The sequence below is a fragment of the Emydura macquarii genome, unplaced genomic scaffold, assembly GCF_026122565.2.
Source record: "Emydura macquarii macquarii isolate MOO-44397 ecotype Brisbane River unplaced genomic scaffold, CSIRO-AGI_Emac_v2 contig_3348, whole genome shotgun sequence".
Lineage (NCBI taxonomy): Eukaryota > Metazoa > Chordata > Testudines > Chelidae > Emydura > Emydura macquarii.
This window is the reverse complement of record NW_027133485.1, coordinates 7038684-7062525: the sequence shown is the minus strand read 5'-3', so window position 1 is coordinate 7062525 and position 23842 is coordinate 7038684. Positions and strand designations below refer to the sequence as shown.

General features: G+C 44.8%; 2 protein-coding genes across 2 annotated transcripts; one reads left to right on the top strand and one right to left on the bottom strand.

The window, feature by feature from the left end:
• The first annotated feature begins 3295 nt into the window (after positions 1 to 3295).
• On the top strand, positions 3296 to 14637 carry LOC137143743 (kelch-like protein 31). The gene is given in 4 exon segments (XM_067533707.1): positions 3296 to 3318; positions 3320 to 3402; positions 8691 to 9909; positions 11266 to 14637. Coding segments are annotated over 4 exon segments (2058 nt in total). The 3' UTR covers positions 11999 to 14637.
• A 2108-nt stretch (positions 14638 to 16745) lies between these two features.
• Positions 16746 to 23599, bottom strand: RPL11 (ribosomal protein L11). The gene is made up of 6 exons (XM_067533852.1): positions 23525 to 23599; positions 22615 to 22765; positions 21984 to 22090; positions 20685 to 20816; positions 19032 to 19142; positions 16746 to 16821 (listed from the first exon to the last, which is right to left on the bottom strand). The coding sequence occupies exons 1-6, from the start codon at positions 23528 to 23530 to the stop codon at positions 16792 to 16794; spliced, it is 537 nt and encodes a 178-aa protein (XP_067389953.1). The 5' UTR covers positions 23531 to 23599; the 3' UTR covers positions 16746 to 16791.
• Between the last annotated feature and the right edge of the window lie 243 nt (positions 23600 to 23842).

Here is a 23842-nt window from a genome sequence, read left to right as displayed (position 1 = left end):
AGGTAAGAAATTCACAGTTAAGGATCCAAACAAAACTTAACTCAGCCTAATAATGACAACATTACAGTACAATTAACAATTAAGGGATTTTAATATTTGTGGTATCAGATTGAAGTAAACACATTTTTTAAATCATATTAGTTTTTTTAATATTTCCCCCCAGGTTGCTAATAATAATTAATAATGTAGCTTAATTACAACTTAATTTCTTCAAGTACAACCTGTGCACAAGATTTCAGTTAATCTTAACTATATGAAAAGTTTGAAGAGTCTGCCTTATTCCATTGTTAAGATCATTCAAGACAAAGAAAAGTCTGACACAGATGTTACATTTATTTAAAAAAATATTTTAATTAAATTTAACTCATAAACTAAGTACATTATTGATTTGTAAATTATCTCAAAAATAATTCCACACTCATAAAGTACATACTGTAAGATTGGGGAGAGTACATTGTGGCTTTTATACAAAACAAGTTGAATCCCTGCTTTAAGTACAAAATGGAACTCAACCTTAACTATTGAGTTGTAACCACTAAGACCCAGATCCTCAAAGGCATTTCTGTGCCTAACTGCCATCAATGGGAGTTAGCAGGATTGCCAATCCTCTAGGATTGTCCTGGAGTCTGTAGGAATTAAAGATTAATCTTTAATTAAAGATTACATCATGTGATGAAACCTCCAGGAATATGTCCAACCAAAACTGGCAACCTTAGGAGTTACGCAGACCCGAATCCATAATGTATAGGTGTTCACTTGCTAGTATTGTACATGTCAATGTTCGTTATATATATATTGAAAGAGCAGACCTATTCTACAAAGTCTCAAGTTAGTTATGGCACTGCATGCGTACAGTACACAGCACTCAATTTTCAGCTAACACTGTAGATTTTCTTAAAGCTTTTAACAGCATTCACCCTGGCAATATTCAAGACTTCTTACAGTTCACAAGCTCACCATGATGCTAAGGTCATTTCCAAGAGAATTCCAGGCCCTTTTGCTACGGTTTAGACTTTGCAGAAGAGTGTAAATTCTTTGCTGTGCTCTGCACTGGCCTATGCAAATTTCAGATATCTTATTAAAAGGCAGATCCCATCAGATCCCTTGAAATTATTCTGACTGCCCGAGAAAGCCCTCAACATTCTAGACGTTACCTTTTTTATTTAATTCATGCTTCTCAAATGTAGATAAAGAAGCTACTATTTCTATGGGACTTTTACTCTTCCTCTATTAGCTACTGCACAGCAGTTTAACAGATACTAGTACCTGAACTGCCTTCTGCCAGAATGAGTACAATGTAATTGTTAAAACAACCATGTTACTTTTAACCATATTACTCCATTCAAAACAAAGGGCAGAAAGTAGTTCGGAAAATGGAAAATAGAAAGAAGGACACAATCTGTCAAAAGCTGTACTTTCAAGCTTCCATTTTATTGCAAACAATAAAGTGAAATAGGATCGTTATAAATGACCTTGCTCTGGATTTAAAAACAAAATAATGTTCCAAGTCATACAAAGCAAGACCAAACATGCGTTCAGAAAGGGAAGGCTGTTACTTTCTGCCTTCAACCATCCGAGTCTTTCACCTCAAAATTCACTACTGGTCAAGCATGGTCATACAACTGCAGTAGCACCTATTGCTGCTGCTTTGTTCCGGTTCATATACATTCAGGGCCCAAGCATAATTTTTTCAGGCCCAGTACAAATTTGTAACACGAGCCTCCTCCCACACACATACCCATGGGGACTGCAGCCTGGGCCGGGCCCCCAGGGCCTCCGGACCCTGGTAAAGTGTACCCTTTTCCTTCCCCATGTGGGGGCCCTGTATACATTACCGCAACTAAATCCACCAGCACATTGTCTTAGATTGTCACCAGATTTAGATTGCCATATAAGAAACAGTAATAATCCAGTGAGAGGAATATATTGAGGTAAATCTCTGCTCAGAGGTAGAAACACTGGGCAATGTAACATTCAATAGGTAAATATAGTTCCCTCTGCTGTAGCTGGGAGTTATTGTAACACCCTGTGGAATATGGTGAGAAAAAGAATGAAATTGGAGGAATAATATAAATACCCCTTAGTATGAATATCCCTGACAATATTTGATACCATCCAATGATTAAGGAAAGGTCTGATAATTGGAAAATGGTTTTGAAGAATCCATGGGCTCTAATTCTCTGTTGATCATTCACCTCATTCATTGAAAGGGGTCAGATTCAGTCTAGTGCCAAGGGCCAGCACGATGCCTATGTACAAATAGAGCGACCAAGTGTGAAAAACCAGGGGCAGGAACAGGCTTCTATATAAGAAAAAGCCTTGAATATTGGGACTGTCCCTATAAAATAGGGACATCTGGTCACTCTATGCACAAGTCCCACCTGAAGTCTCAAAAAAGGGCTTCAGTAGGATTTTAGTGGTACATAAGCCACGGGGTCTATGTGCCTGACCACAGGGCTGAATTTCACCCCAGGAGAACTGCATGGGCTATTGGAGCTAAGAAAATAGTGTAAAAATGGTCTATGAAATCTCTTGTTTGAATTTGGAAACAAATTTCAGCCTGTTTTTCCAGTTTGTTTTGAACATCCAAGCATCCAAACTTGGCTGGTGTTGTAAACACATATGAAAAGCAATATAGTTTTAAACAGTTTTAAATAGTTGCCAAAAGCCGATTGTAATTAGATTGTGACCTCTCTGATTCAGGGGCTGTCTCTTTGGTTTGTGTGGGCACGGCATACAATGGGATCCTGGCTCATGACTGGACTGGGGCTCCTCGATGCTGTTATGATCAGTAATAATTAATAATAATGTTGATTGTCAAAGTCACAGTTCATGTTCACCATACTGATGCAAACTGTGATTTGTTTATTCTGTTCCTGCTAGTCTGTCTGTGAGATTATTGGGCCAGATTCTCAGCTGGTGTAAATCAGAGGTGCACCACTGATGGTCCGTTCTCCCCCTTTCCGTGTCCTCAAATGGCCTCTGTCCTTGATCAGTCCTCTTTAGATTCACTGCCACTCACTTTCAAGCATTATAGGTGGCAGATTAGAGAACAATCTGAAGTTTTTGGAAGCAGGTGCTGTTTATTGCTACCTTTAGAATCTGGCAGCCACCACGGTCATGCTGAACTTGGCTGGAACTGAGCTCCCCCTTTCCCTGACTCTAGCCTTTTCCAGATCTCTCAGGCCTGCACTAAGGACAGCTGTCCCTGCGTCTCCACCAGAAGGCTGCTGTAAATGCTGATGTGATAAGAACAGTCAGCTGGCCTAGCAGGGTTGGAGGAGGGGCGGGTAGGATGTACCATCTGGAAAGTTTGAGGGTCTCAATTTCTCTTAACCTGCAGCACACAGAGCCTCTGCTCTGGCAACAGTCCCCATTGGACTAACCTGTCTTACCACCAAGGTAAGGAGCAGAGAAAGCTTCAATCTAAATGCATCCGGAAAGCCAATGCTTGCCCTTTTAAGTTCAATATTTACAGAGAGATTTTCTTGTGTGTGTTACTTGAAATGTTTAATTTGCAAAAGCAAAGAATGGCACAGGGAATGTGTCCCTGTTGGGGGTTTTCAAAAAACGGGGGAAAGACAGTTTATTGGCATTTAAATTAAACTTGGAGTTTTGGCTTCCAAATAGTTTGCCAGGGAAGTTGTGTGTTTATTTTGTAAATCAGATAGTTTTGTGTTACTATATCACCTTGAAATGCAGGGCTCTGTGGTATTAATGCTAATTGACAATGACCCTGGTGATTTGATCAGACACCAAAGAAAACAATACAAACATAAAATACCTAAGGGGGCGGAAGGGTACAACTCATCAACTACAGGTTAATCTTTGCTGTTAACCTGGTAACACTCTTAGTCAGTTCGTTACATTGGTGCAGAGATGAGGTTGGCAAAATTCTGGGGGGAGGGATTACTGATTTTAAAAAAATATATCCTTACTTCTTCGTTTTCTATCTGTGCCCTTTTAAATCTAATCAGGCCTTTTGAGCTTCATGTAGGCAGGGATTAGTCTGTATGAAAAATATTCCTTTTAAAATAATCTCAGTAATACTCTGATCAGAAACAGCAAAGCTGTCCTGTTTTGAATTCATCTGATTTAGGAAAGGTTACTCTTCCCTTTTGCAGCTGGACATTTGAACAACAATAAACAATATTTTTAAACTGGGATTTTTCAAAGGTAAGGAAGGGAGAGAGGGGCCCCTACCCTGCTGAAATTCAATAGGCACTGTGGCCCAAACTTCTTCAGGGTCCTTTGAAAATCCCAGCTTCACTTTATATATGTAAAGTTTAATGTAACTCAGAAATATCCTCTAAAGACACGGTTTAGGTCATGAGAGTTTTTGACTCTGGGACTAAGGGCTTGTCTCCATGGGGAAATTGACAAGCATAGCTTTTCTTGAAAAACTGTTCTGCGATAGCTATTCCAGAATAACTCATGGTGAACCCTCTTATTCCGGAATAGCTATAGTGCTTTAAATTCACACCCTACCTTATTCCAGAATAGCTATAGTGCTTTAAATTCACACCTTACCTTATTCCAGAATAACTTCCCCATGTAAAGAAGCCCTTCGACACCAAAACAGATATGTCCATGAAACATTTTGTTAGCGATATCCCAGCACATGAGATTACAGAATGACAGAAATGTGGTCAGTTAGTACAGATGGTAAAGCTCATTCGCCCTCTGATATAAACAAATCAAAAGTAAATAGGGCCAAATTCATCCCTGGATATAACTCAAATAAGTCAATGGAGTTGCACCAGGGATGAAATACAAGTTAATATACCAACGTTTGGGGTGTAGTCATGTATTTATTTTGCTACTCAGTCAGTCCAAAGGAGCATAATCACTGAATCATTCTATCCACAGAAGGAATCAACAAGACTTTAGGGCCTAGATTATCCAAAGAGCATGTTGGATGCTGAGCTCTTTGGAAAATCTGGGCCCAGTTGTAGGTGCTGAAAATTTGAAAATCTAGCCCTTGGAGTCCAGCGAGATCAGCTCTTCCCTGGGGAGTCAGAGTTTAAAATGAGGGTCAGGAAAACGTGCACTCATGCTACTGCCACTCATCTCAGTGGGTTTGCCATGGAGGCCCAGGGCCAGTATGGGCCTCTTCATGCAATGCTCCCATCCTGTCATGCATTGCAGCAATGTTGATCCAGGCCTTTCATAGGGTTAATCTATAGCTTCAAGTTCCAAATCAACTGAATTTATTTTAGTTATTGAATTCAGCATTGGTGAAGGGGGTCAGATTCACAGCCTTGTGTACTGCAGTCCTGTTTACCCACAGGGGAGGAATAGCACACATGGCGATTGTGCTGAGTGTCCACAGAAGTTATTCAGATACCACAGAGATGGGCATAAGACCCTAAATGGAACAGAAGAGCATCAGCTTCCTCTACTGTGGCCTGCCAATGTGCCTTCACCCGGACATGGGCTGATCACTTATAGAGGTGAGATGATAATTCAATCCGTGGCCCTCTGCTAAGGCTGCCAGCCAGGAATATAAATAATGCCTTTGCTGGGGAGGGCGGTTATGATGCTTTGTTAGTGCAGATAATGTGCTTGTCCCTGTGTAAAAGTAAAAAATGAAGGCAGTCCCTGCCCCAAAGAATTTACAGTCTGAAAGACAGACCCAGAGATCAAGATATCCAGGAAGGATTTTTTTTAATATTGTTATTATTAAGAACTCACAGCTTAGGAATGTCTTGCATGATGCCACTTGGAATGTAGCCACTACGGAACAGCCCACTTAAAACCAGAAACACTTTACAAAGCTCCTTTACTACAAAGCAGCTGAAATGATAGGGACAGATCCTCAGCTGGTGTAAATCAGCACAGCTACATTTAGTCCACTGGATTACACCATTTTACACCAGCTGTGTTTCTAGCCCATAATAGCTACAGACTCCAAGCTGGGTGTCAGTCATGCTGAAATTGAGACCCAAAATACACAAGGCAGGAAATTCAAGTTAACCCGAAGTGAAAGTGTCCTTTTTGTATGCAGCAAAGAGGCATACCCTCCCCGTACCATAGGGCAAAGGGACTGATGCTGCTAGGAGCTGAGTAAAGTGGGTTGGAAAACAGAATTTTGTTCCATGGGAAATTCCAACATTTTTAAATTTGCTTTCGTCCTGAATCAAGACAAAAAGCGGAAATTTCAACACTTCCTGTGGAGCAGAAATTTGGGGAAATTTCAGTTTGGAACCATCGAAACATTTTGTTTTCATAAGTAAAAATGTTTTATTTTGATAAACTTGACACATTACAATATAACACAATGTATTAACTATAATGTATGATTAAATAGAATATATAGAAATAATATAATATTAAAAGTAATATTTTATTAAAAGTCAAATGAATTGAAACAACAAGATGGAAACTAAATGTTTTTACCCTATTGAACCATTTTGACAGTATCGAAATGAAATGAGAATGACAGCTGGGATCAAACTCTTACCATTTAGAGGTTAATGAACATGCTAATCACCTTAAGGATTAATCCTGATCCCATGAAGTCAATGGAAAACTGCCATTGACATCCATGGGGCCAGGATTTCACCCTTTGGATGTAGACTGCAAGAAGCAGACAGGTAGCCGAGGCCGTCTGGATTCTCTATTCACATGGACACGCCTGCGGCAGAAGCTCATACTATCATCATTTTTCTGATGATGGTTTTGCAGCATCACTTAAATGGCTGAACTCTTTTTAACCCGGATTGGATTAGATTTAGGCACCACACAAAGCACTTCCCTCTGTTCACTTTAAAGAGGCCTCCTTCCCTGCAGCCCTCTCTCCTCCCCTCCATGACCACACCAGGGATTCATGAACTAGGCACACAGCACCTTTCCCCTGCTTCCTGACTGGCCTCTGCAGGGAACGTGCAGTCAGGCATGAGGACAGTCAGAAAGCTCTATCTACCTCCTCCGGACCCACTGGCTGGCACAGGACAGCTGCAGGGGGCACAGCGATAATACCCTGCCGTAGTTCCATGTTATCATCCTCAGCAGAGGCTCTCGCCAAACTTTGCCCTCTGTTTTTGTGCTAAATGTGAGTCGAATCTCTAACTGTCTGAAACAGTATTTAGCACCCACCTCCCCTGTTCTAAATATAACCCCATTGCTTAACCCTCCAGAAACCTGATCTGATGTATAAGTGTAATAAACAGCCCTGAGATATGTGAGACACAGAAGCTACAGCTATTTCTGGCGTGTAACACATTTGTAATCTAAGCGCATGGCTCTCTCTGCTCACCTAAAGGCACTGGACAGAAATAGCCAGGGTACCGCAGTGTCTCTAATTGGTGTGCAAGTTAACTATTGCCTGGGCACAATTCAGAGGGTGTTTGGGTTTTTTTGTTCTGCTTTTGCTTACATTCTAAAAATTACTGTGTCAAAGAAATATGTCGTAGCAGTTTAGACTAATCAAAACCACTCCCTGTTATAACCTACTTCCCCCAACACCACTTTTTTCTACTATAGATGGCCAATTCATTACTATTAATGCAGAATGAAAGTGGCTTCCAAATGTTCCTTTGGTGTCCACAGCGTTTGTTTAAAATCAATCCCAGCATTTAATTTAGAACAGTAACAATGACCCAAATCCTCAGAGCTATTTAGGTCTTAAATCCCACTGAAATCAATGGGAGTTAGGTGTCTAAATACCATCGAAGATCTGGGCCACTGAGATGATGCATTTCTCTGCTGTAACAACGTCTATACAAAGCATTCAGTGGGTTAGAAATATTCATTACGTTTCCCACTAGCCTTGTGATGTACTTAAAATATTTTTACCCCATTTTGTAGAGGGAGACATGGAGTCACAGGGAAATTAAGGCCTCAGTTTTCAAAAGTGGCCACTGATTTTGGGTGTTCAAATGGAGACACTTTGGAACTAGAGTTGTGGGTCCATAGGTGCTGAGGACCCACAACTCTGCTGGGAGCTATGGGTGTTTCAAGTTAGGTTCCCAAAACCTGAGGCACCCAAAATTAGTTGAAGATGTAGGCCTAAGTGACTTGCCTAAGGTCAGGAAGTCAGTGTCAGGGTCAGGAATGGAGTCCAGGTCTTCTGACTCCCAGCCCCAGGCCTCAATCCACTAGACATAGGTCAAAAACTGGTGAGAAGTTTCCCTTTTGCTCCCTAATCCAAAGCTCACTGAAGTCAATGGGAGGGCATCTTTCCACGGACTTAAAGGGCTTTGGATCAGGCCCCATCTGCCCTGACTAGAGCTGGTCGCAAAATGGATTTTATCTTCCCCTCAAAAATGTCGAGATTTTGAAATTTTTCATGAAACAAAATTCCCTATTCTTTTTGTGTTGCATCAATCTAAACATTTCATTTAAATTTCTACCCTTTTAAAAGATGTGTAAAATTTCTCTTACGAAAATAAAGTAAATAAACAAAAAAGTCATTTTGAAATGTCTAAATGACATTTTCATTCCGCCCCCTCCCCCCTTTTTTATTACAAAATTCGGTCAAAAATCTATATGATTTTGAGAAAAACACAGTTTCACCAAAATGGAATTTTCCCGATGGAAAACTGTTTTGACAAAACATTTCTGACTAGCTCTCCCCCCTTGCCTATTCCTGTACTAGAGCCATTGCTTAGCAGTATGTTTTACATAGCAAGACATCTACAGTACGTACCTCTTGCTACAGCGTCTTCTAACATTTCCTGTCTCTGTAGATCATCATCTGACCCCAACCCCCACTGAGATGGCACCCAAGAAGAAAAACCTCAAGAAGAGCAAAGTGGATAAGGGCGAGGGTACCACTGCCCCAGTGATGATGGAGGAGGCTTTGCTGGATATTGATCACCTCAACCACTTGAACGGTCTGTATGAAAGTGGCTCCAATGGCTTTCGCTGCACTGCCACAGAGATCAAGAACCCCAACTATGAAGGCAGCCTCCTGGAGCAGATGAGTCAAATGCGCCAAGAGCGGTTCCTCTGTGACCTCACCATTGCCACCAAAACCAAGTCCTTTGAGGTCCATAAGCTAGTCATGGCTTCATGCAGCGAGTATTTCCACAGCCAGCTGAAGAGAGATCCAAACCTGCAACGAGTAGAGCTCAACAATGTCTCCCCTCTGGGCTTGACCACCATTATCACTTATGCCTACACCGGTAAGCTGAACCTCTCCCTATACACCATTGGCAGCACCATCTCAACAGCCAGCCACCTACAGATGTATGCTCTGCTCAACATGTGCAGTGACTTCCTCATACAGGAGATAAACGTGGACAACTGCATGTACATCGCAAACATCTCAGGGACGTACAACCTCAAGCAGACCAAGGATGCCACCCGAAAGTTCATCCTGGAAAACTTCCTGGAGTTCTCGGAAACGGAGCAGTTCATGAAACTCACCTTTGACCAGCTCAACGAGCTACTGATTGATGATGGCCTGCAGATCCCAAATGAGATCATCGCCTTCCAGATTGCCATGAAATGGCTCGAGTTTGACTCTAAGCGAGTCACATATGCTGCCAACCTCCTGAGTAACATTAGATTTGGCACCATATCAGCTCCCGATTTGGTCAACCATGTGCAACCAGTATCACGGATGATGCAAGATCCTGAGTGCCACAGGTTGCTGGTGGAGGCTATGAATTACCATCTGCTCCCTTACCAGCAAAATACTCTTCAGTCCAGAAGAACCAAAATCCGTGGAGGCCAGAGGGTGCTAGTCACGATTGGTGGCCGTCCAGCTTGGACCGAGAAAGCTCTTAGCAGAGAGATCAGCTACAGGGACCCAGACGGAAACTGGACCAAGCTGGCAGAGATGCCAGCAAAAAGTTTCAACCAGTGTGTCGTTGTGATGGATGGGTTCCTCTATGTGGCAGGAGGGGAAGATCAAAACGATGCTAGGAACCAGGCTAAGCATGCAGTCAGCAGTCTGTGCAGGTAACAAGAATTTCCTCAAAGCAAGAACGTTCCCATGAGACTGTATTTAAAAAAATAAGTACTCAGTTTACAAGGCTGTGGCTACATACATACCCAACATTATCATCAATGGGGTGTGAACCTGAGATCTCAAATGCAGGCCTATATCACATGAGCTAAAGGAGAACTCCTTTTGCTGTGCGTGAATAGTAGGTTGTTATAATCTCTGGGCCCCACTGTTAGGGTCAGATAGGATTACATGCATTAAGCAACAGCATATTCCATCATTTTTTTTAGGGCATTTTTTATTAGGGGAAATGACAGGAGGAAAACAGAGGCTAAACCAAATCAGCAATAGCAATTACATACACATAGCTCCAAGACCAGATAGAGTGAAATATTGCTGTGTGTAGACCAGCAGAATGGGGCACTGGAGAGGGAGACAAAAGACCTGGAATCTATCCCCAACTCTGCCTTTGATCTGCTGTGTGACTTGGCCGAGTCACATTGTCTTGGTTTCTCCTCCCATCCTTTGTCCGTCTTACTTTTTTAGATTGTAAGCTCTGAGATGCAGGGAACATTGCTTACTATGTTTGTACAGCACCTAGCATAACTGGGGCCCTGATCTCAGTTGAAGCCTCCAGGCTCTATCATAATACAAATAAAAAATAAGAACATCCATTATTTAGTCATACAGTTAATGATACAGATCCAGAAAGCAAGAGCAGCTTTCATGTAATTTCTCTGCCTTTTTGTGGTTCTTAAAGGTTATCCTTTCTATTCTGGATAAAGATTGCTCAAATCTATATATAAATTGTCAGTTTCCATTCTTTAGCTGATTCCTAGTTTGGCAGAATTAGCTTAAACATATTAAATTCACCCTCCGTATAATTTCTATTGTTTGTCTTCTTTCTTTCGTTTCCTTTCTTTCTTCTTTGCTGCACAGTTTAAATAGTGGGTTTGTTTTTTTGGAAAGTTCTCATGAAACATGTCATAGGACTTTGCAGGGATTATTATTAACAGAGGAGAAATGTAACTCTGGCAACACCAAATGTAGTATTTTGTTGAAAATCTAGACACACCATTGGGGTTGGGCTTGCACCCAGGATTCAGGATAAAGAAGGCTGATGCTACGAATGAAAACTAGCAGTTAACAAATAGCATTTTGCCTCCCAGAGCTCTGCGTTCAAGTTGGACTTCCTGATGTGAGTTTGTTGGTCTCAGTCTACTCCCTGTGAGACACGGTCCCTGGTCAGTAACTTGTCGTTGTCAAGCAGGGCCAGAAGGAAGAAATCGTATGTCCCTAGAACAGGTTTAGAATAGCCCTCCGCAGCCTGGGATCAGAAGCTAGGTGACAGCATTTCCTTCTCTCTGCAGGTATGATGCTCGTTTCAACACCTGGCTGCACCTGGCCAGCATGCTGCACAAGAGAACTCACTTCAGTCTGAATGCCTACAACGGTCTCCTCTACGCCATCGGCGGGCGCAACGCAGAGGGGGTCCTGGCATCCATCGACTGCTACATCCCTTCCACCAACAGCTGGCAGAGCAAGGCCGGCATGGAGATCCCTCGCTGCTGCCACGCCAGCACAGTCGTTAATGGCGAGATCCTCGTCACCGGCGGCTACATCAACAACAGCTACTCACGCACTGTGTGCAGCTACGAGCCCAGCACAGACACCTGGAGAGACCGGGCAGGTCTCAGTACCCCCAGGGGCTGGCATTGCGCAGCCACCTTGGCTGATCGTGCATACGTCATGGGGGGCAGCCAGCTGGGTCCCCGAGGTGAGCGCGTGGACGTGATCCCCGTAGAATGCTACAATCCCTACACAGGCCAGTGGAGCTATGTGGCTCCCGTGCCCAGTGGGGTCAGCACGGCTGGGGTAACCATCCTCGACGGGCGCATCTGCCTAGCGGGAGGCTGGAACGAGAGTGGGAAGAAATACCAGAAGTGTGTGCAGGGCTACAACCCCGATCTGAATGAATGGATAGAGGAGGAGGATCTGCCCGAGGCCATTGTGGGCGTGTCCTGCTGCACCATCACCCTCCTGCATCCAAGAAGCAAGGGATCCCGGGCGAGCTCAGCAGCATCTGCAGCAGTCAGCATTTAATGGGGGAGCAGGGGGCTAGCATTTCCACCTGCAGCTGGGACTGAAGACGGAGCTCAAACCTTGCCTCAGTTTGCAGGGCAGCTGATATAGGAAAGCCCCAGGGAACTGGGAAGCAATGGTTTATTTCATAGTGCTAGGGGAGCCTGCAGAGCGGTATGGCCTAGTGATTAGAGCAGCATTCGATGATCTTTGAGGGATGCATAGTTTAACAGTTAGCACAGGGCCCTGGAGCTAGAAACTCCTGAATTCTTATCCCAGCTGTGAAACTAATGCCCTCTGTGGCCTTTGGCAAGTCACTAGCCCCCCTGCACCATGGGTAGAATGACATTGACCTCCCCTGCAGAGCACTGGGAGGAAGCACTTCAAAGATAAGCAGCACTGTGGAAATACTCATCTTTTGCATTGTCTCTGCTCCTCTCTCTGTCTGATCCCCTCCCTCTATTCCAAGTCCTCCCCTCTCTTCTCCAGCCCACCACCTCTGCAGTCATATGGGGAATGAGGTGCAGCTAGTGTGCTAGGTGTGGGGTGGGACCTTATCTGACCAGGGAGGTGGCTGAGAGCTGTGGCCGCCAGCGGCAAAGCAACCTTAATGTCAAACCAAGCTACATGGTGGCCTCCTGTGATGGACTGTTCCATGAGGCCAGGAAGCCAGTGCAGTTTGGGTGGCCCATTAAACATCCCACGGTGGCAAGAAAAGCCCATTATCCTTTCAGTGACATGGATCAGCTCCATCCTCTGTCACATACCTGCCCACTATAGACAGCAGATCAGCCCAGTCACATGCAAACCTCCAGCCCTGCAGCAAGACAATAGAGTCTCCATGCCCAAGGTTGCTAGGCTCTTTCCAGTCTCAGCCCTGTTTTTGTCTCCCATCTAATCGGGGAAGCCTGTGAGATCTGACAATGGATCAGATCTTGCTGACGTAACAGGTAAAGATCAGAGTGCGACTCAACACAGGGCAGGCAAAGCTTTGACTTAAGCTTTAGAGTCAGCGTGCCCTGGAACACGCACTGGCTCACTGCAGTCAGCCTGGTGTTCAGAAGAGAAGTTTCCCAAATCGAGTCATTTTTTAACTAGATTTATTCCCAACATTACGGATAAGGGAAGACACCTAATTCTTTAGGCAGTGGCATTTCAGATGCACCTGCCAGAGCAGGAGACCACAAAACAAGGCATCTTTTATGCTTTAGACAAAGGTTTAATTCATTCATGCCGCAGAATGTAACAGGGATCCTGTTATAGGACAGTAAAAATGAGACACTCATAAAAATTATAGTAGTTACACCCTTTTCCATTAACCAGAAGAAATAGGTCTAAGAAAGAATACAGTCACCCTTGCTATGTACCTGTTAAATCAGAAAAAAATGTATTTATCTTTAATAGTATCAAGGGAAGAAAGTTGCTAGGGTACCGGACAATTAGAACAGATGTAGACGGACCAGTAATTACAGGGATATAAACCAAATATCCCTATCCCCTCATCACTGCAATAAGAGCAAGCCCCTACACAAACCTTAACCAGAAGTCCAGTCTCAATAATATTCACGCAGGGAGAGTTATATTCACAGGGAGCCTAATGTTTTTACCTTCAACCTAGCAAGCTGCATCTGGATTCAGCCACCGCTCCCAGTGCTAGTGGAAAAGCAGAGCACCTGGAATATGGAAAATTCTTAAAAAGCTAAAAGGAGAAACATTTGGGTAGGACAATGCCACAGGTTGGAGAATTTAACGGACTAGAAGTTTGCATTGTTGGACAAAAGTCTGTCTAGTGTGAATGTGTTTGGGAAAGTGGGAAATGAGAGAGCAGGGTGTGATGAAAAGGGCTGTATTGCGCTCCCTGGTAGAGCGATCACATTTCAGTTAGAAGCACAGAATTCACCCACTACAATAATTGTCATAGCACGTCGTAATGAACTACAGGGCTGCCTACCAGAGCTGAGAGTTACAAAGCAACTTGCTGGAGAGAGGGGCAACTTTCGACCCCTCCTCCCATTAAGTAGCATTGTGAGCCCCTGCCCACAGTGGGGTGCAAGTGGAGTGTTGGAACAGCACTTAAGGTGTGTTGTGCAACACACTGAAACTCGATTGATGCTTTTTTCTTGTCCCCAGTCCTAGGAGATGGATCATTATAAAACATTACATCCTGTTACATAGCAGAGGCCAGGATCTACGGATTCCAGAGACTACTATTACAAGGACCAAATTTAAAGTGGCTCCAGATCAATTAGTTTCAAAGTGCATGGGCTGATCTATAATAGAAAATTAGATTGAGCAACGGAGCTGGGCCAGGCATGAAAAAGCCACACCCTTGAGTGACATTGTTCAGCTGAACTAAGTCCCCATGTAGACAGCACTAGGTCAACAGAAGAATTCTTCTATCAATTTAGCTACCACCTCTCAGGGAAGTGGATTACCTGTGCCGACAGGATAGTCCATCTTACCTGCGTAGGTTGTGTCTACCATGAAGCGCTGCTGCTGCGCCACTGTAGCATTTCAACTGTAGACAAGCCTCATGTCTATACTTAAAATGCTACAGGAGAACAGCTGCAGTGTAGACACTCACTCCGCTGACAGGAAGGGTTCTCCCATCACTGTAGCTAATCCATCTCCCCAAGAGGCAGTAGCTACATCAACAAGAATTCTTCCATCAACCTAGCGCTGTCGACACCAGGGGTTAGGTTATCTTAACTATGTCTCTTAAGGGTGTGGATTTTTCATTCCATATCACTGTGCCAATGTAAGTTTTCAGTGTAGACCACCCCTAAGTCTTGGGTCCTGGCTGGACAGCCATACACCATGTAGGGCTCCCAGCAAACATGTCTCTGCACCAGCCATTTTAAGTTTGATCTTGGATGTTCAGGCAGGCTGAAATCATGTTTAATGAACCACAGAACACTCAAACCCTGGCTAGCCCTTTAAGGGACTGCTGCTGTATTAAATGACAGAGCGAAGTGTAGATCAGGGAAGGGACAGCCAAGATAGACATGAAGAACAGTAGATTTAACTGTACTTGGTCATTTTCTTAACCCACCGCGGCCAGAGGGTGAAAGTGCCTGTGATTGGTTTTCAGGGGAATTCTACTTCAGTTAAGAAACATATTGATTTCCCCTAAGAACTTATTATTTCAGTTAGAGTTCACTATAACAAGCATAATCTTAGTCAAGGACAGTAGAAGCTCTATAGAGACATAACTTCAGCTGAAGAAGAGCTAAACCAATTACTGTGGGTGTTTCTGTATCAGCTAAACAAGTCACACCACATTTTTCCTTTGGAAACCACTCTGTTGCTGCCAGCAAGCTCAGTTCATTAGTTACAACACTGACGACAATGCTTATCCTGGGATGTAGAAGGACAACCTTCCAAACGATTTTATAGGCACTGAGCCAATGTATCGTTACCAATAGCACAGAGCAAGTGGTGCCTGAGAGTCTAAGTCAAAGCATGATTGATGGAAGTGGGTTTGCCTCCTTTGTGAGCTATTCACTATTGCAGGGGCACTAGAGCTGGGAAAGAATTTGTCATAAGGGCACAGAAGCTGCAAATAGGTGTCAGAGTGTTTGACTCTACCTGTATGAACTGCATTGTCCAGAAGGGGAATATACCTATGAAAGAGAATAAAAGATTGACGCCTCAAGACATCACTTGTTTGTTACATGCATTACGATACTGTGAGGCTGTTTTTTCCCCTTCTCCAGTGTACTGGGAATATAACAGGCTAAACACTCATTTGAGACACTGAGGATTCCTCCCTCCCAAATCTATTTACTCCCTTTTAAAGCCCGAATAAGAGTAATCATTCTGTTGCCAAGCTTACGGAAAAACGTTATCTGGGGTCTGTGCCAGAATAGCAAAAAAAGGTAGCCTGGTGCAGAAGTACAAGGCTGAGCACCCACGTTCTATGCCAGCCGCTGTGCACCAGGTGAGCTAAGGTGATGCATGCTGGAGTCTCAGACCAGCTGAAATAAACTTGTCCTTTCATTGCCTGGATATTCAGCACCCTCTGGTGGGAATTATCAGCATAGGAGGCTGGCTCCAGCCTGAGTGCACTAGAACAATTAGCCAACAGCTCCAGAGAGAAAACTCTTAGCCACCACTGTTGTGGGGGGTCTAATAAGCCCTTGATGGGGGATGTACTAGCTTCTCTAATCAGAGTCCCAGTTAAGATTATATTACAGTTGTTTAGTCATCAAGCTTCAGCCACCTTTAGTCCCTACCACTTGTGTTCGTACCAGCACCAATCTTGGCTAGAGGCAAATCCACCAAGTCTCATTTGGTCTCCTATTGCCTTCGTATTGAAATGGATGGTCTATGAGCTGAGAAACTATCTATGGTCTCATCCAGTGGCGAAGAGTTCCTCTTAAGTTCTCAGGTGGCACTAACCTCAACACCACATGCTACGAGGCCTTTTGGGATCAGATCGTGTAGGTTATATTTTATTTTCTCCCTACTTGGAGCTATAGCTCATCCCTAAATGCTTCACGCATCTTGCTCTAATTCTACTTTCACACTTCTGGTTGCCCATCCCCTGCCCATGGAGTGGAGTACTCTTCATTCACACTGTAGTTCCGACATCTGCTCTTTATGGACAGGAACTCCATTCCAAGGGCACAGCACTGACTGGCCATCTCTGCCGCACACTGCATCCGCACCAGTGGGGGTCTGCTGTCCTCTCCAGTTTGACTGGATTCAAGTTCTGGCAGTGTAGGGTAAGGAGCTAGGAACCAGTCACAAAATGCACAACAGGAAGTTAAATGTTATAAACTTTTATTAGCATTTTTGGTAAGTGGAACTGCTCATTTGCCAGGAAGGATGATGCCATCGTACTGAAAGAGAGAAAACGGAGAGTCAGAAAGCAGGGCTAGTCAGAGCTGTGGTTGTGCCAAGGAGGAGACTGGAGTCACCACTTATTTCAGGTCACAGACAGACAGTCAGACTCCGATCATTCACATTTATAGTCTGCAAACTGAACAAGGAAACCGACTTTCCATTTTCTGTTTCTTAGTGTTCCTTTAAAAGGGATCTGTCAGATCAGTTTGACCCAAAAGACTTAGTTTGTGAAAACGAAGCTTTTTACAAAAGCCAAGTGCACAAAAAGATATTCCCAGGTGTGCATTTCCAATGAAAGGCTTTAAACCCCGCCGACTGCCTAGCATTCTGTTTGTAAGCCAGACATGGCAGCAGAGCACTAGTGAGAACCAGGAAGTAAAACAGCCTCAGACCAAGTGAAAGCTGGTCTCTTTTCAAGACTTACTCTCTGCATCTTAGCTTCAGTGGCAGGAACGTTGTAGAAGGCAGACCCCGCAAGTGCTTACTCCCCCAAAATTACTACCAATGTCAATGGAGGGAGGTTTTGCCCAATTGATAAATCTATCCTGAGAAAAGGGACATGGAAGTGAATTCCAGTGTTTGGGTTTCATCTGGACTGCCCTGGCCGGTGAATCTGCCCACTGACTTACAGGGTGTCTTTAAAGGACAACTCTGCCAAATAGCTGAACTCGGTTCTACCATGGTCTAGATGCTTCAGGCCAAAGAGACATCCAAAACTTGCCCAACAGTTTGTAAACCAGGTAGGCGGTCTTGTTTGCCCACAGCTCATTCGGAGTGAATTTGTTAGATGACAGCATGTTGTAGGGTAAGTGAAAGGTGACCTGCACAGTGACAGAAATGGATTTGGAGGCCTCTATGCCTCTTTATAGTGGATAAAGACAGCAAAAAAGTTTCTCTACAGAGATCTTTAGGCAGCTTTACAAACATCACGTCTAGACTTCCGAGATTTGCTAGAACAGCAGTGAGAGTTCACACCTCAACGGAATGGGCAGGAGTGTTGAAACTCACACGAAGCTTTGCTCACAAGTGTTTGCCAGGAGTTACACTAAGTAAGTAACAAAACCCACAATATTTAGTCAGTGACTAGAAATCCTGCCTGCTCAATCAGAGAGCTCAAGTATAACAGTTTTTCTCCTTCAGCAGGGACAGGAAAGACTCAGCACTGGTCAGGTGAAAAGGCAGCACGCTTCTCAAGCAGAAAAAAACAAAGCAGGTCACATCTATTACATGAATCCTTGGCCTAGTCCCTGGAACTAGAAGTCAGGGTTTGGTTCAAGGTTAAATAACTTTCAGCCTAAGTCACCTAATATGTGTAACAGAATCTACATGCCATGGGGCCTATCTCAATCACAGAAATGCAAGTGAGAAATTGAACGTCTACCTCTATTTTGTGTAATTATTTTAAACAATTAAGAAAAAGGAGTGAACATCGTTACTGTACTGTACACAGAACAGCTAGCAGGACAGACCCTGTTCACTGCACAAGGCACCACCTAACCAGCACTGAATATATCATTTCTTTCACAGCTGCAGTCACATAAGAGGCTCCTCTGATGCTGTAAGAGCCTTGAAAGCAGGACCAGGAGTCTGCGGGAATTTGAACACTGGGACTGACCTAACTGTAGCCCATCTAATTTGCTGTTTCCTTTGAATGTGTTTACTGCTGGAGGTAGGGCAGATTTTCAATCCCCAGGGTCAGGTTTAGGTAGTTGTCCACCTGGGAATCTTGGTATTCTACTGCCATCCAGCCACAGATTGTGGGAACAGCAAGAAGTCTTAAGGAACAGGGACAAGCAGAAATTCAGATGCAACAAAAATGCTTCTGGTGAACAGTATTCTACTTCTGGAATTCATCAAGCTGCAGTGAAACCTGCACCTAGGACCATCCTTCAACAATCACCTATTTAAATGCTTTATAATCAGATTTACTTAAGAGGAGCTTTCATGCACTGCAGGAACAGCTCTTTATGCTTCCACAAAGGAGGAAAGTGAGTAAAAACCTTCAATTCAGAGATGCTTCTGCTCTCTTCAAAATCCCATGCTAATGAGATGCTCACGTCATACCTCAGTGAGTTTGTCAGCACTTTTCTTTACAAGATCTCAGTCTTGCTGACCCAGTCTGTGCAGGCTGTATTTGGCTGAATTTGATGTCTTTCACTAGGCTTTTGAATAGCTCGACGGACACGAAAATGGGATTGGAGCTTACCTTCTGCTGAAACCAACGCATGGCCTCTTCCTTCCCGATTCTGTGCTTGGCTCCAATGGAGCCAGTTTTGCGTTTCTTGTCAGCAATGCTGAACCCCGGCCTGCCCAGAACCTGGAGAAGATAGACAGCACTTTTTACTATCTGAAGATGCAGACCAAATCTTTTTCAAGACTCCTCTTATGGAGAGAAAAGATTCTCCATTAGAGTGACATTTGTTTTGCTCTCTGCACTAAAAAGGATGTAAGGAACAGACTATCTAATGGCACCATACCTGGAGATCAAATGGTCCAAATGGAGATCAAGAGTTACCATGGCAATGGTATTCAGTAACCTATGTGAAGTGACTTGATGGGATCAGTTCTTAGTGGACAGCAAGCCAGATATGCCATTATGTTGGCACAGTCTCAGCAGAGGAACCAAAGAACGAGCCCTGGAGACTTAGTTTTCTTAGGGTCAGAAGGTCTAATTTACACTAGGAAAAACGGTGTCTTTAAACATGCCAATGTGCTTTAACACACCTTGTTCCCTAGTGGACACACAGCCAAAGTTGTGTTCCCTCTAGGTCAGGGCTGAAGCATATTCGGAAAGCAGTGGAACAGGGAAAGGGAACATGCTGGCACTACTGCCGCCCCTGTGGTGCCTGTTTTGTAGAATAGGGGAACATTGCACCTTTTGAAATAGGAAAGAAAGTGTGCACGTCCTGGCTCTTCTATTCTATACTACAGACATTTATACTGGGCTCATCACGAAAGTACCTAACTGCCTTCCAGTAGTGCACTGAGCCACGTAACTTACATCCATCATGTGTCTCGTCTCCCATCCTCTCAACAGGGGAAGAAGCATACAATGGAGTTTGTTGTTTTGATAGGGTTTAAATATCCATGTTGCTATGTATTTATGTTAGCGAAGGCAAGGTCAAAGACATGCATCTTGCACTTGGAGTGGAAGATGGCGAGATTTTTGATGGCCTTGTTCTCTGCACTGTGCACAATCTAAGGAGGAACAGGAGTGACTTCCCACTCAGGGAATAACTGGTTTTTATATATTAGTACATGGGCAATACAACGAAACCAGAAATGAACTCAAGTTTCGGAATACAAAACACACAGCCTAGTGAATACAAGAAGCTAACCTGTCTAAATTCTCATGTATCCCCAGGCCTGAAAAGCTGCCCCTTGGGACATGCCAGACACTGTTATATTGTTTGAAGAGCAAAGATGCCATGAAGATAAAGCAAAATTCAGCTTATCTGTTCCTCTCCAAGGTCACCATCTCTAGCATGCCAGTAACTTTGTTAACTTTACTCATTTTCAGACAGGATTAGCCAAACATGTCACAAGTTAAATGTCAGGGAGTCTTCCTACCCTATGCCCACCAAAGCAGAGCAGCTAGTCTCAATGACACCCAGAGTAAAATATTCTCTGCTATTGGCTACTAAGTTCTGTGCTGGCTGAGCCCAAAGAATTTAGTGTCCTCTTTGAGCTGGATCTAGTTGAAAACCTCACTTTATCCACCTCCCTCCCCAGCACACAGACAAGTAAGACAGTTCTGACTCTCCCAGTGGCCCATCTTTTGCTGTTCTGGGGCACTCAGAGGTGCCCTCCCTAGCATTAGGGTAAAGCTGGCAGAAATAAGGAAATAGAGCATACATACCACATAGAAGTCCAGGCCATAGATGCCAATGCTGGGATCGTATTTAATTCCCAGATCAATGTGCTCCTGGATTCCAAAGCCAAAGTTCCCAGTGTCTGAAAAGTTGTTTTTCCTCAACTCATATTCTCGCACCTGAAACCCATTTACAGCCAGTTACATTCTATTTCCCCCCACACAGAGTCCTGTTTTTTTCCACTGAGCTGTGACAGGACCCACGTGGGAACCAAACAGCTCCTGGCAAGAGCTGGCAGATTCTTATCCAGCAGATTTGGGCACCTTGACCCATCTGGCAGTCACAGCAACAATGGTGGTGTCACAGAGATACACACAGATTGCAGACACTGAGCTGAGAGTCTTAACTAACAAGTGCCTGATGAAGCTTAGAATCCCAATAAGCATCACGATCCTCCTGACTTTTTCCACAGGGATCAGAAGTACAAGACACTGCCCACAAACTGCAGTGATTAATTACAAAAAGTCACAGAAAACAGCAGAAATCCTACGTCATAAGAAACTTTACTAGATGTCTATGTCTGTATTGCTACTCTATCTGCGCAGTTTAGATTTTTTTAGCATCTAATACTGTAGGTGATACGGACATATATGACATTTTATACAGAGACTTCATGAACCCACCTGAGACCTTGCACCAGGAGCAGGGTCTGAGCTCCCCAAGGACGAAGAGTTACCTGCACCATCTATGTCCTAATAAATTCAGAGTATGCCTATACAGCAGAGATGTGACTGCAGCACTTGTAGACATGCTAGCGAGCTAGTTCAACGCTAGCTTGGGTTCAAACAACAATAGCAGTCTGGGTGGCACAAGGCCACCTGAAACTCTGAGTACCAGTATGTATTCTAGCAGATAAGCTTGTACAGCCCATGCTACTGCTACTTCATTGCTATTCGAGGTAGCTAGAGCAAAGCTAGCTCCAGTATATCTACAGGTACTGCAGTCACACCTCTGATTGCAATGTAGACATACCCTTAGAGGAACACACTCAACAAAATTTATTCTTTTAAGGCTCATTTTTCAAATTCCAGTTCAATAGAGCATCACTTAAACAGTATGTCCTGAACTTTTAAAAACCTGTTCTGGAAATTCAACGTAACTTTCTGCTCCTATGTGCATTTAAGGATTTTTTGACAAGGGAGACACTAATGACCGCACATTGGAATAGTGTAAGGCATCAGTTTTAAAGTGCCGTTAAATGTACAAATTATTTTGTTTCCACTAATTTCAAGTTTGTGCAAACTTTTAACAAGCCACATGAACAGCTAGAGCAGCCAGATTCTCACCTTCAACCCCTTCTCTAGAATCTCCTCTGCTTTGGCCCCACGAACTGTGCAGTGAACAGCAATCTTTTCATTTCTCCTGATTCCAAAGGATCGGACAGTGTATCGAGCTGCAGGAGAAAAGCCCGCAGTCAGTTGCTCTCACGGGGTTATTTGAATGGCTTTCAATCAGTCTGGAACATATTTCATTGGTAAGACTGATACAAAAAAGCTCCAACACTGTTTTTGACATCACATTCAGGGGGGAGGAAAGGGCAATAGTACAGGTTACAATTTGATATGAAGTTTTATGCAGTGGTAGAAGGGGCAAGATTGTCAGCATTGGAGATTTAAGTTACATAACAGGCACTATCAATGCAGGCTTCCCTATAACACCTTGCCCACATACCTCTCTCCAACCTAGCAAGATAAACTTTAGGGATGGCAGACGTCAGCCAGTTGTACTACGCAAGCTTTAAGAAGTGGAAGCATTGCCATCAGAAGCCAGAAAACAAAACCACTTTCTTCCATTTGATGGCACCAAAAATGGCTTTCCAGCCTCTAATAAAATCTCACTAACTATTACAAGATGGGATCTCGGCTACTGCCTTCCAGACTGACTGATTCGGCTTCACCCCTCGAAGCAATGACTTACCCTTTGAGAAGACAGGGGTCTGGCCTGTGAGCTGCTCCAGCACTTTGGCTGCCCGGGTGAGTCTGTCACCACTTTCCCCAACACAGATGTTGAGACAGAGTTTGCGGATGCGCAGCTCACGCATGGGGTTTTCCTTCTCACCCTGATCTTGCTGGAGAGAGAAAATACAGGTAGCTGATAGAGACAAGCCTCCCCCTAACCCAGCATACCTAAAGTGCCAGTCAGTCAGGCATTGCTACAGCTTCATGGCAGGGGGGTAGGATCGGTAATTTTTAATTAAGCGGTACAGACATTTAGAGGGACGGAATTACACCCTAGAGCACAGCTGCAAATCCTAAGCAAGAGGAGCTGGAGTGTTAGCCATGGCCTTCCTGACACCCTACAGGGCTCTACGTGCCACCCACACACGCCGATCCAGGGGCCAGCGAAGAACACCCCACCGAGCTTGGGGCTGGCCCCGTAACTGCAGGGCCAGTGTTCGAAGCAGGCACGAGAGCGGCAGGGCAGGGCAGGGCAAGGAGGGGCAGCCCTGGGCGGCCCGGCAGAGATGGGGAGGGGAGCACGGGGGGTTGAGAGCACAGCTCTGGGGCTGGGGAGCGCAGCACAGCCCACGGGGAGGGAGGAGCGATACGTTTTCGGGCAACTCCCCCTTGAGTGGAAGCGGCTGCACCCCCGACAGGGCGAGCACCGGGGCAGGAGCTCCATGATCCAGATCCCACCCGGGAGGGAACCCGGCCCTGAGGCGGCCCCCCCAAGCGGGGGAGACGCCTCGGCCGCCCCCATGCTGGCCCCTGGGGAACCCCCGGCCCTTCTCCCACCCGCCTGGGCAAGCGCCCGGCCCGGCCGGGGGAGGATGGCGGCGGATTGACAAGCCTCCCCCGGGCCGTTTCCCCAAGTGGCGGCTACTCACCGCCATGATGGAGGCGTGGAAGAGATCGCGAGAGTTCCGGAACGGGATCTTATTCGGCAGCCCAGGCCGGCTGCCTCATAGACTAGAGCGGCAGGCAGGAGAGGCGCCCCAGCTGAGAGGCCGCTGCTGCCCCCTGCCGCCGGAGGGCGACCCTGCACCCGGCTCTGCGCTTCCCTCTCCTCCTCTGAGCATAGCTTAAGTTAGGGGCCCGGGCACTCGGTGCGGCTAGCGCAGCTGGGGGGGGGCCACAGGCTGGAGTCGCCCAGTGCCACAGACCAGTGGCCACCGCCCATCGTGGCTCACTGCAGTGGGATACCC

Coding starts and splice junctions, on each gene's coding strand:
- RPL11 (XM_067533852.1), bottom strand. Junction 22,091..22,614: donor GACCCCTGTCTTCTCAAAGG/GTAAGTCATTGC, acceptor TTTCTCCTGCAG/CTCGATACACTGTCCGATCC. Junction 20,817..21,983: donor TTCTAGAGAAGGGGTTGAAG/GTGAGAATCTGG, acceptor AATGGGTTTCAG/GTGCGAGAATATGAGTTGAG.